The 12,173-nt window shown below is 32.3% G+C and overlaps 1 protein-coding gene across 1 annotated transcript in view; it reads right to left on the bottom strand.

Annotated features, from left to right (window-relative positions):
- Positions 1-223: 223 nt before the first annotated feature.
- Positions 224-12,173, bottom strand: part of LOC106457255 (glutamate [NMDA] receptor subunit 1-like) — a gene marked incomplete at its 3' end in the record, with an annotated part of 66,701 nt that continues 54,751 nt past the window's right edge. Inside the window, exons 9-16 of the mRNA XM_022383102.1 lie at positions 8,435-8,553; positions 6,441-6,605; positions 5,349-5,583; positions 4,390-4,538; positions 3,660-3,817; positions 2,487-2,659; positions 1,049-1,156; positions 224-369 (exon numbers count right to left, since the gene is read on the bottom strand). Of these exons, the coding sequence (XP_022238810.1) occupies positions 224-369; positions 1,049-1,156; positions 2,487-2,659; positions 3,660-3,817; positions 4,390-4,538; positions 5,349-5,583; positions 6,441-6,605; positions 8,435-8,553 (1,253 nt within the window). The remainder of the gene's footprint in view (positions 370-1,048; positions 1,157-2,486; positions 2,660-3,659; positions 3,818-4,389; positions 4,539-5,348; positions 5,584-6,440; positions 6,606-8,434; positions 8,554-12,173) is intronic.

Raw genomic sequence — 12,173 nt, 5'->3', positions numbered from 1 at the left:
TTACTCTCGTGTCTTTCTGTTACAGGTAGCCAACCAGTAACTTACCTTCAATGTCCTTCCATCACTGTCTTAACCAGTATTCAACTGCTTATGCCACTCTATCGAGGGGTAATTTATAGGGGGTTGTTATAGTTTTCTTGTGGACATGTTTCCTCCAATAATTTATTTCAGTTATTTTCTCTTTCAAAACATTTTTCTCAAGAATATATTAGCGTAATTTTACCTCTACTGTTCCTCTCCATTTGTCAGCAGCATGGCGAGCAAGCTCCATTCTGCGTTGTTTACGAGTTTGGTGCTTTTTATAGATAATTTCAATGATGATCAGGCCTACTCCACCAACAATTCCTGCTCCAACTAAAATAAACACTCCTATGGGAGATAATAATATACATTAAAAATGGTATGTACAGAATTCTGACACATTTTCTTTCATGAGACTTATATCGATGTTGGAGTATAATCTAAGATGGGAACTCAGTCATTTTCATAACCACACAATTGTGTCTTTATTTTCAACAGTTAAACTAGAAGACAAGAGCATTGAAGAACACAGATATCTAATAAATGTTTATTGCAACATAAAACAGTAACCAAGTTTGAAAGAGGGGATATTTAGATTTGTTTTTAAACATTATTAATTGAATATTCGAATACTACTTTTAAAGTTAACCACGAAAAGAGTAACCTTTAAATTAACAGTAATTAAAGTTTATTGCGTGTTGTTGTATCTAGTTTTAATAAGCAACTTAAGTTTGTTTGTTTTGTTGGATTTTACACAAAGTTATTCGAGGATTGTCTGCGCTACCTGTTCCTAATTTAGAAGCTGGAAGGCAGATAGTTAACACCACCACTTCCAACTCTTGAACTACTCTAATCGAATAGTTGGATTGACTGTCACATTATAACTTCCTTACGGCTGAAAGTGCCAGCATGTTCAATGATGGGATTCTAACCACCGACTCGAAGATTGCGAATCGAGCACCCTAACCACTAGGTCTTACCAGGCTCACTTATACATACCTAATAAAAAAATAGGCATCTTTCTTACCAGCCATGTTTTTTAACCCAAGTGTAGCAGGAAACTTCTCATTCTTGTTATCACATTTATCGCCTCCAGATAAAATCCACTTATTGTCTAGGTTTTCCATGTGTCCACCTTAAGAAAATATCCCAATTAACTACCTTACAATTATTTATCTCAAACAAAAACTTCGAAGTAAAACGTAGTTTAAGATGTTAAGATCAATGAAAGGAAAATCAGAATTACTCAAGTACTGAAAAACTAGTCCTAGATAGATTTTCTTACTATAATTTTACTTTATTTAATAATCTCAATGGCACATAAAACATATTAATAAATCCATTTTCCACCACTGAAAATAGTTAGGTGGAATTCTTATAAAATATATATTTATTCTATTAATGTCACGTGATAGAAGTACAATGACTTTATGTAATGGAAATCAGATTTGAAGTAGACTTATCAAGAAGAATGCGTTTGGATTTTTTGGTAATTTGGCACAAATGTCAATTTGAAACCTATCATCCTTTTCGAAAATAAAACGTTCCTAAATAATACGTTAAAATTAGCAGCATTTGTTTTTTTGTAGTTAAGTACAAAGCTATACAACGGGCTATCTGTGCTGTGTCCACCAGCTATCTATCTGTGCTGTATCCACCATCTATCTATCTGTGCTGTGTCCACCATCTATCTATCTGTGCTGTATCCATCATCTATCTATCTGTGCTGTGTCCACCATCTATCTAATCTGTGCTGTGTCCACCATCTATCTATCTGTGCTGTATCCATCATCTATCTATCTGTGCTGTGCCCACCATCTATCTATCTGTGCTGTGTCCACCATCTATCTATCTGTGCTGTGCCCACCATTTATCTATCTGTGCTGTGTCCACCATTTATCTATCTGTGCTGTGTCCACCATCTATCTATCTGTACTGTATCCACCATCTATCAATCTGTGCTGTGCCCACCATAGATATTGAAACTCGATTTCTAGCGGTATAAGTCCTCAGACTTACTGCTGTGCCACTGGGGAGAACTTGGCAACATATTTGTAGTATTGCTTGCGTTTACTCCTCTATGTTTCAAGTGTTTGTCTTTTTCTTATCACATTCTTGCAAAAAATATCTACTTCCAAACACTCTTGTGACTTGAGGATGTAGAATACAGATTATTTTAGCTTTAATATGTTACGTTTAGTGTTATTAGTCTACAAATTTTCTGCGAGTAATACACGTATTTAAGCTTTGTAAAAATAAATTTACAAATATTAATAGGAATTTAAATTAAACGTGGTATGTTGAGTGTTATAGAACAAACGTTTTGGTGACATCTTTATGTATTATGTAAAGACATAAAGCAGCAGTGTCCAACAAAATAATCACTTTAATTAATATCCCAGCATGCTTACTTTTGCTCGTTTTCACCACTTGTCAAGATATTAAACGCAGAATTGTTTTCTTACTTTCATGCATTTCCAGCAATGCTAAAGTAACCCGATCAGCCCAGAAACTGTTCTTCTGCAAACCTATTCCGTAGCCTGAGCGGCCAAACTGTTCCCTTGCTGTCACTAGATCGCAGTCTTGAGCAGCTTCATACTCCAGTCGAGAAGAATCCCAGATGAAAGCGTTTAGTTCCCTGTATAAACATCGATATGGCATTTATTTAACAATTGATCCTATGATTAGATTAATCCTAGCTCGTGGCTTAGTTAACCTATAATTTTGAGAAAATCTAACACTTTGATATCTGAAAGAATTTTTTTTTTGATAATACTCGGTTAAAACATAACTGTTAAGATAGCTAAAAACCAAGTAGAAATCTCACAGTTATACGGAAACTACGATATTAATCATAGTAAAGATATAGAGTGTTACATGACTCCAAAAACATTCTGATGGTATAATTTTTAACATCACTAAATTTATTTTGTACTAACATTACAAAATGTTTAATAAACGAATTTAAACAGCAGTTTTAAGCATAATTAGATCACATTAAAACATAAAGGATAATGCACATAAATTAAAATAATATACATAAAGTTAAGTTTAAAATATACGCTCACCAACAAATAATATATGAATAAACAAGTATACTTAATAATATAATCAAATAAGACGAGACTTAACGTTAATAGTGAATATAAAAATAATATATTATATGTTAAGTCTAGTACACCCTTTCTTATGTCAAAAAATTACGTTAATAAGTTGAACTAGAGGAGATGAAATTCCATAAAAAAATGATAGAAAGTAAATTATAAAATTTCTAGTGACTGATTATATTATTATACTATGAGTTGGGTTCCTAATTCATAAACTCTCCTTAGGTGGTAGGTGATGCATAGCTCTTTTATTGTGTGGAATTAACTGAAACGTTGTTGAATAATAAGAAAATATATATTGGTAAATCTATCAGGAGTATAATTAACGTAACTAATCGCATTTGTTAAGATTTCTCAAATCATAGATTAGAATCTTTCAGTATCTTATACGGGTCTAAGTCTAAAAGTAAATTTCAAAACTTTCGATTCAGAATGCCTAGATATATATGTCTTACTTACTATGGTTTATGATTTATCAGTAAAACAAAACAATTACAAAGAGAATTTACAACGTATAAAGTAGAAATTTACCCAGATTTAACTGCAGTGATAGCTTCTTCTGCTGTGTCATAGTTCTTGCCTTCCATTGTTCGATACATGTTTGAAAGTTCCACCTGTCGTCGAAAGTACATATCAACCGCACTTCCCTTTACTGTGGCATAAGTAAAATTCTCCAAAGGATTACGAAGCTGTAAAAAATGAACATCAAGAGAAGGCTGCTTATTTTAGTTATCAACTCTTTCTTTTTAATGTCAAAACAATTTGTTGGCGGCAATTTTGTAAATAATCTAATTAAGTTTACTGTGATAATATAACTATAGAAATTTTGGTGCTTTAATTTAATAAATGTTTTATAGGAATAAAACGTTAAAATATTAATTTCGAGCTTTTACTTTTTATGCGGGAATACGTATAAGCAATTTCACGGGCAAACTTCTGCTGGAATTATAAGGAATTCTCTGAATTATATTCAACTATAGTGTAATAAAAACCAGTGTATTGAATTTGCTGTCTAAAACTGTACTAATTGATAAATTAATGAAAACTGAAAAAAGTTTTGTTCTGTATTGGCTAGCAACAATAATCAGTACTAGTGTCTTTCAATGGCTTAAATGGTCAAACTTAATGATTTCACTAATGTTCTATGTACATTGGCTGACGAAAACTGTATATGAAATTACAAAAAAAGGAGAAAAATATAATGGCGTATTTCACTACTGATACTGCAGTTATTTTTCTTGAAAATCAAAAGTATATTTACCCGTGCGTCGTTTATTCCACTTAGCGACGTTTCCGGACGATCTAAAACAAGAAATGCTGCAAGATTGGCAGTATAGGAAGCAACAACAATCATAGCAAAACCTGCCCACACCATCCCTAGTACCCTGGCACTGAAGCTGCGAGGAGTACCTAGAACAGATAAGACACATCTATGTCAAACAGATCTAACAATAGCAACGTGCCCGGCATGGCCAGGTGGATAAGGCGCTCGACTCACAATCTGAGGGTCGCGGGTTCGAATCCGCATCCCACCAAACATGCTCGCCCTTTCAGCCGTGGGGGCGTTATAATATGATGATCAATCCCACTATTCGTTGGTAAAAGAGTAGCCCAAGAGTTGGCGGTGGGTGGTGATGACTAGCTGCCTTCCCTCTAGTCTTACACTGCTAAATTAGGGACGGCTAGCGCAGATAGCCCTCGTGTAGCTTTGCGCGAAATTCCAAAAACAAATAAACAAACAAACTTACTATCTTGGTGAATCTTCTCAAATTGATGCCAAGTTACTTCAGAAATCACTGATTTATTTCGCGTATTTGTAGATCTTTTCACGGTACTTAGTATTAAAAGCTGAATTTTAATTTACTAACATTTTGTAGGTTCACCCTTTAATAGTAAGTATAGATAAATTTATTACCTATTAATGATTTTATATTCTAATAAGACATTCGTAATCTTATAAGTTTAGTCAGGTGCGATACTATTTACAGAAAATATCAAACAGAAACATTATATTCTGTTATAAAGAAATTTCATAAAATATAAATTAGATAAAATGATACTTTAGTAAATACTAAGGAACTGGAATTAGTTGAACTGAAATACTTTATAGAAAATATTAAATTTTTCTTAGGTAACTAATTTTGTGTTTTATAAAATTTTTACAGTTAATATAACAGATATTAAGTTTGTAAAACTTTTCATGAACGAGTGATTAATTACCTTCTCCAATCCCACTGTTTAGTAATACTCCCCATGCAAACCAGATGGCGCTGGAAAGGTTTAAAGCATCTTCCTCCGTTGCATCACTATTCGGAAGTTTGTAGCGTCCAAATGGACTAAACCTGTCTAAAAGATACAACGCTAGTGCAACAACGTGGACGGAAACCATCACCAATATCCAGAGCGTCTGCTCAAAAGGTTGAAGGAAAGAGGCAAGGGTGGAACTTTTTGGTTGCTTCGAAAAGGAAACAGTTTGTATGTAATGATATTTTCTTGGTGGAGAAGTGGATATTTATATGATGAAAATTGCTATGTTAAACATGTTAGTGTTTTTCAATATTAAGTTATAAACACATTATTTGCAAATAGCCTATATAATAGTAATCCCAATTACTATTCATACCAATAGTAATATTTGCTATACATAACAATAAATACAATTACCACTCCTAACAATAGTATTATTTGCCATACATAACAATAAACACAATTACCACTCATAACAATAAGCACAATTATCACTCATAACAATAAGTACAATTATCACTCATAACAATAAGCACAATTACCACTCGTAACAATAAGCACAATTACCACTCATAAAAATAACAATAATTGCCATGCATAAGAATAAGCACAATTACCATACATAACAATGATCTCTACTACCACACATAGCGTAATAATCGCCTTAGCATATACAATATAATGATCATCATCACCATATATAGCAAATACCACATAATTTTTATCATAAGCGAACAACACCTTATGCTCATCAGTACTAACTATAACATGTTTATAACGTTCACCAGTAGTCTATGTAACATTTTGTTCACTCTAGTGTTCATCCTTGCCATATGTAATATAAGAATTATCAATATAATTTTGTTTTGTAAGTGATTACTAAACTGCAAATGTTTAGCTGTAATTCATAGTGAAAAGTGCTTCTTTGTTCAAAGGTTTGTTTAACATTTACAGGTAATTGTTAACACTTTAAACATTACACCTAAAAACGACCTTGTATAATTCATTTTAAGCATCATTAAAATTAGCGCTATTAATATATATTTTTTTTTTTATTTTATCTACCTTTTTTTCCAGTATCGTGACTCCCTGGTATTTGAAAGGTTTAGTAAACTCAATAACCTGGGATCTTTCAGGGTTGATTGTGAGTGGGGCGACAATCATGTCTGCCTTTTCGTACACCAAATCTCCCATCATCCCCGTCCAAAATTTCTTCTTAGAGCCATTCACCTAAGGTCAGAAAGATTGATTTGTTCGAAACTTAATGAAACAGTGCACTGTGATAAGTAATAATGTTTAGCAGCTTTTCCAAAAAACAAATAACAAAACACAACTGAAATAATATTTTATATAAGTTTTATGTCTCTGTACTGGCAAAACTGTTCTTAACACAACATTTTTTCTTTTAGCATTTTGCCACAAATAGGAAGATAGCTTCTCCTTGATAAAGTTTTATTATATATTCTATTTTACATATTCTGGCAAAATGATTTCCAAATATTGGAATTAACGCATAAAGTTGACGCAATGGTTAAATTCGAGCCTACTTATTAAAACTTGGAATACAGCCTAATCCAAATCCACTGAGCTAAGTATAACATTTTTCATATCTACACAGGCAGATTGATCGTGCTTTGAATGAGACAAGTATAACGCTTTTCATATATATACATAGGCAAACTGAGCATACTTTAATAATTAGCATACCGTGTGCATTGCGAAACATATATATTAAATAAGAAAAACAGCAAAAATTTACAAAAATATAAAGTTAATTACCTGACTAGTTGCGACGTTCCACGTGCGTAATTTTCGAGGTTTATTTGGTTATTTAATTGATTGAGTCACTATATCATTTAATTGACAAAGTCACTAAATTTTAAATTCTTTGGGCGTTATAACTATGAAAGTCAATCCCGGTGTTCAGTTAACAGTAGCAATTTTAATTAGGAATGGGTATATCTGGCCTCTTACATCGCGTGTCGCGCACAAGGTGCCATTCAAGTTGAAAATACCATATATTTGCATGGAATGCCAAGAGTGGTATTTTACCTTATGAGAAGTCATAGGTTCCGATCAAGCGTAGATAGTTATTAACTAGTTATTTGTTATTTTTTGAAATATTAAGCTATACAATCTTTCAACTGATATATTTGACCCACATTTTGTAGACCCCCCCCCCCCCAATGGCACAGTGGCAACTCTGAGGACTTATAACGCTCAAAACCGAGTTCCGATATCTGTGGTAGGCACAGCGCAGATAGCTCATTGTGTATCCTTGTGTTTAACTATAAACAACTCAAATCTGTGATACTCAAGTCAGCCGATTATCCACAAGTTAAGTATTCCACTTAATTGATTTAAGTACCATAAAGTTTGGTTCTTTATTTTATAGTTATCATTTCTGTCCATTATCCTTTCACTGGTTTAATAGCATTCTTTATGCTTCATGTTTTTTCGTTCTTTCTGGTAGGGAGTTTTAGTAATAAGCTGATGAATAAACTACAACACAAATCTGAATAAAAATCGTCACAAGGATCAAACAATAGTATACTTAAGTCTACAACAAACAAATCCTAACATTCCATTGTTCCTATGCAGCATGCAAAACGACACTTCAACTGTTTCTTGAACAAACTAATTAATAAGGTTTAAACAATGACTTATGAAATGAACGCTCTGGTATCATTTACTTTACGTTTGCTAAAACAAAAGATACAACAACGAAAAATTTTAGTACCTGACCAGCAGTTGGTTTTGATTTATGCTGTTGTGTTCTAATGATGAATATAATACCGAATTCATGACATACACGAACTAGAAAAGTATGAAGCTGCAATAATTTACTGACCACACTGTATAGATGTTTAGGAAATGAATACCAAATAAATATATAATGTTGTGAATAAGAACAACTGCTTTTTCGACTGAAGCTATTTCCTAATAACCTTTTTCATAGTTTAAAGATTTATTTTAAACACACTTTACAACCCAGTTCTCAAAAATTGATGGATATAGATTTAAAGTCAAAGAACGACAAGTATAAGACTATTTCTTACATATTCAAAACTGCCGTATTGGCCATCTTCCACTTGGTAAAGATCGTACGTAAAGTTTAGGTCGTTCCCCAGCTTTCTCAGCAAGTCCATGCAGTAACCCCGGCAACAGTACGATTCCTCTAATAAACATAAAAAAAAAACACTTAACTTCCAAATGGCTGAACATCCAGTTTTTATGGCTGAGACAGGGTCATCACAACTGTTTAGAGGAATAACTTAACATATGTGTGTCACTAGATAGAGAAAACTATGGATTCGTTTACGTGACGTAGGTCTTAATATCAGACAGCGATAATTCTACACATTTACAAAGCTAAAATCCGAGGTTCAATTCTCCGCGGTGTACATAGCTGATAGATTAATGTGACTTTGTTCTAAAACTAAAATAGACAAAAAAATATAGCAAACATTTTTAACTCTTTCTTCATAATATGTCTTTATTATGAACGGCAACTTTTAAATAAAAACAAAATTTTAGGTTTGTCACTGTTTCTAGATAGTTAAGAAGCCATATTTGTGAACTGCAGGTTTTAGGAACGCTATAAAACTGATTTTGTTATATCTTCAGTGTACTTTTTTTTTATTTGGCGCAACGCACGGATTAACGGTTTGCCTTCCTGTGGAAGCAATCTGTGTTGAATAATTTCCCAACGTTCCCAATTATTACAGATTGCTTAATAATATTGAAGGACATGATGTGCATTTCTGATCAATTGAGAATACAGCATTATAATCGAAAGCTTGGTTACTGAATGCATTTTTTGTTTATTCATAAAGTTACTGCTATAATGGATAAGTAACTATAGAAAACAACAAACAAAAAATACAAAAAGAACTATACACAATGATTATCCATATGTCAAACCAAACATAGAGTAATTAGAATATACATAATTGGTCATTTTTATTTCAAATAACTTAGTACTGGAAGTTAACCAATCATCTAATGGAATTCTATTTAAAATAATCGGAGCCAAATAAGGAAAGTACTTGGAGCTCAAAACGAAACTACTTCTTGGACATATGTAGATTTTTGTTGTTGTTGTTTTTTTTTGCCGAAAGGAATATATACGTTATCTAGAGAGAGTTAACAAGTTCATATCAGGATTAAATATTGTGATGTTATTTGTAATACAAATAACTTGGTAAACACAGACTTAATAAACTGTTAAAACTCCATATTCTTTGAAATTACTAGTCACAGATGCTCTTTATGGAAGACCAATCATTAAGTATTAAGATTCTCTTTTGTAATTACTAGATATAAAATGTACACTTCATGCCGTAATAGATGAAAAAATAACAATAAATGTGTTGTAGAGGTAGATATGTTCACCAGTAATCGCACAATCTCTGAGCAATCTCTTAAAACCCAGAATTATACATTATATGAAATTAATTTAAATTACGCCTTCCAGAGTGTTAAAAACAAGAATATTATCAATATCAATAATGTTGGCTCTTTCCATCAACAATGTTGAAAAATTTAGTTGATGTTGACATAAAGGCCTAAGCTATTATTTGATTCGTTACTCCAATAAATAACCAGTTAGGCTACTGAATAATAACGGATATTAATTGTGAATATATGTCATATTGTATACAAATACTGAAGTGTTTTACTTTATTAGTGGTGAGTAAAGGACTATGTGTAAAACCAAATAATGTTGAACAATGTTAATATTTGTAAGTTTTTCAAACGGCATAAGAGGTTTAAGCAATCCAATCAACATTAAAAACCTTCTTAGAATCTCAAAGAAGCTTTTTAATTAGCTTAAAATGTTAACGCTTTCTTTTAGGATAATTCTTATCGAGATAATAACACATTTTGATTAGCATCTCTACAAACGTCTGTTTCTCACATGAATTATACATCACTTTATCTTGATATTTATTCTGAAGATTAAGAGAAACAACATTCAAATATATTTATAGACAGGATTGTGAACGTTCTAAAATGTTTAGTAAGTTAAAAATTCAAGGTTTGAGACTACACTGTTTGTTTTCATATTATTTTAAGCTTACGAACAAAGAAAAAAACTGACGTTGGAAATACCAAACCTAGCCTAACTATAAGACAGTGTGATAGAACAATCATGCAAGTTTTTCAAATCTTTAAATAGAAAATAAATAGTTAAGAAAGTATAATGTTAGGGTATTAATCTTACGTCCATTATAAAGAAGTACTCAGTCTTAATAACCTGCGATTTATTACAATCCTGAGTAACTTTTAGTTTGAACAAATTATTTATACACTTTTAAGGTATATAGTTTTTCATTTGGATAAATGGAATTTATTTTGCTACTCACAAACGTCAGTTTTCTTTTTCGAGAAAATATTTTCACTGAAAAGCTCGCTGTCTTCCAAAATTGTTCAATTGTAATTAATTTTCAGAGTTAACCACATTTTCCATTAGAAACTTTCACCACCTACTTTAAAGAAGGTAAATCAACTGATAGCGTTCTGTTATCCCAATAACACTCCTCATAATTTCAGGTTTTACGTATTTAATCTTAAAAAAATAGCTAAAAGGGAATGCAAAAGTCAAATGTTAATTGCGATGAGCTAGGCTTTCATATACTATTCTCAGGTACACTGATTTCCTACAGATAAAGATAGTGCCTGCTCTACCTAATGGTTCGACCAAGTATGGATTATACTTTATGAAGTTAGGAGTAAGGAACATTAGTTGAAGTTGAGAGAATGAGAAATCGGCCAGCCTTTGGTCAGTCTCTAAGGGATTACAGAACTCTAAGTCATCAGAAAATAATTGGAGTGAACGGGTATAGCGACCCTCCTTTCTAAGTTCAGCAGGTTTGTAGACTACAATATCTCTTATGATTATGAAACTTTATAATCCGATAAACTGGAAATAGGTTCAATGTTAGAAAGAAATGGGCCGGTTCGATATGAGTTTTAGAAAGGAATATAAAAGACAGGAGTTACACAAAAAGAAAGGAGAGGAAAGTGAAGATTGGAAGATGTAAGAGAGAACGAACAAACCAATAGAGGCGAAGGAAGAAACCATTATGCTGCTATTAAGAAACAAAAATTATTTCTAACTCTGTTATTGATTATAGTAATAAACAGCAAGTTGTTAAATTTGGGTGAAATTCTGATAGGAATCAGTACAATCTAAATGAACTTGATGGATATATGAAAGTAAAGTGAAGAGCGGGTATAATACTGACTGAACTGTACAAAGGCATATGTCACAAGTTTTAAAGTAACAAAAGTTTAGTTATTTGTATAAGACGCAGGACAAACAAATACAACTTAGTTAAAACAAATACGAGACGAAAGACTTTCGCACTTCACTCTCGGTACTGAAAAATATATGCCAGAAAAAAATGCCTATATCCTCTGGAAATCAGCGACTATGTAGGTATCAAATAGTGCCAACTTCCCTGGAGTGTATTTGTCTCCCACGTCACTTGGTCATCTCTTTGGTATTTCTTATCTAAATAATCAATGTCGCCATGAACACGTTAGAACTTCTGCAAAGTCACCTCTCATAGAAAAGTTCAAAAACAACAAATAGGGAATGATTCTTTACAATATCTGGCTAACTCAGGAACAAATTCACTGCATTCCAAAGACGTCTAATTACACGTTATGTGAACTATACACCTGTAAAAAAGTTAAGCACCCCCAAATATTTTTCAGGATTGCTTATTGAAAATAAGGTTTAACTTTCATGATGTTGAGCAATGTTCATAATTTCAAACATAATTAAAT

This window comes from Limulus polyphemus, unplaced genomic scaffold, assembly GCF_000517525.1.
Source record: "Limulus polyphemus unplaced genomic scaffold, Limulus_polyphemus-2.1.2 Scaffold308, whole genome shotgun sequence".
In the NCBI taxonomy this organism is placed as follows: Eukaryota; Metazoa; Arthropoda; class Merostomata; order Xiphosura; family Limulidae; genus Limulus; species Limulus polyphemus.
This window is presented reverse-complemented; position numbering and strand designations above follow the sequence as displayed.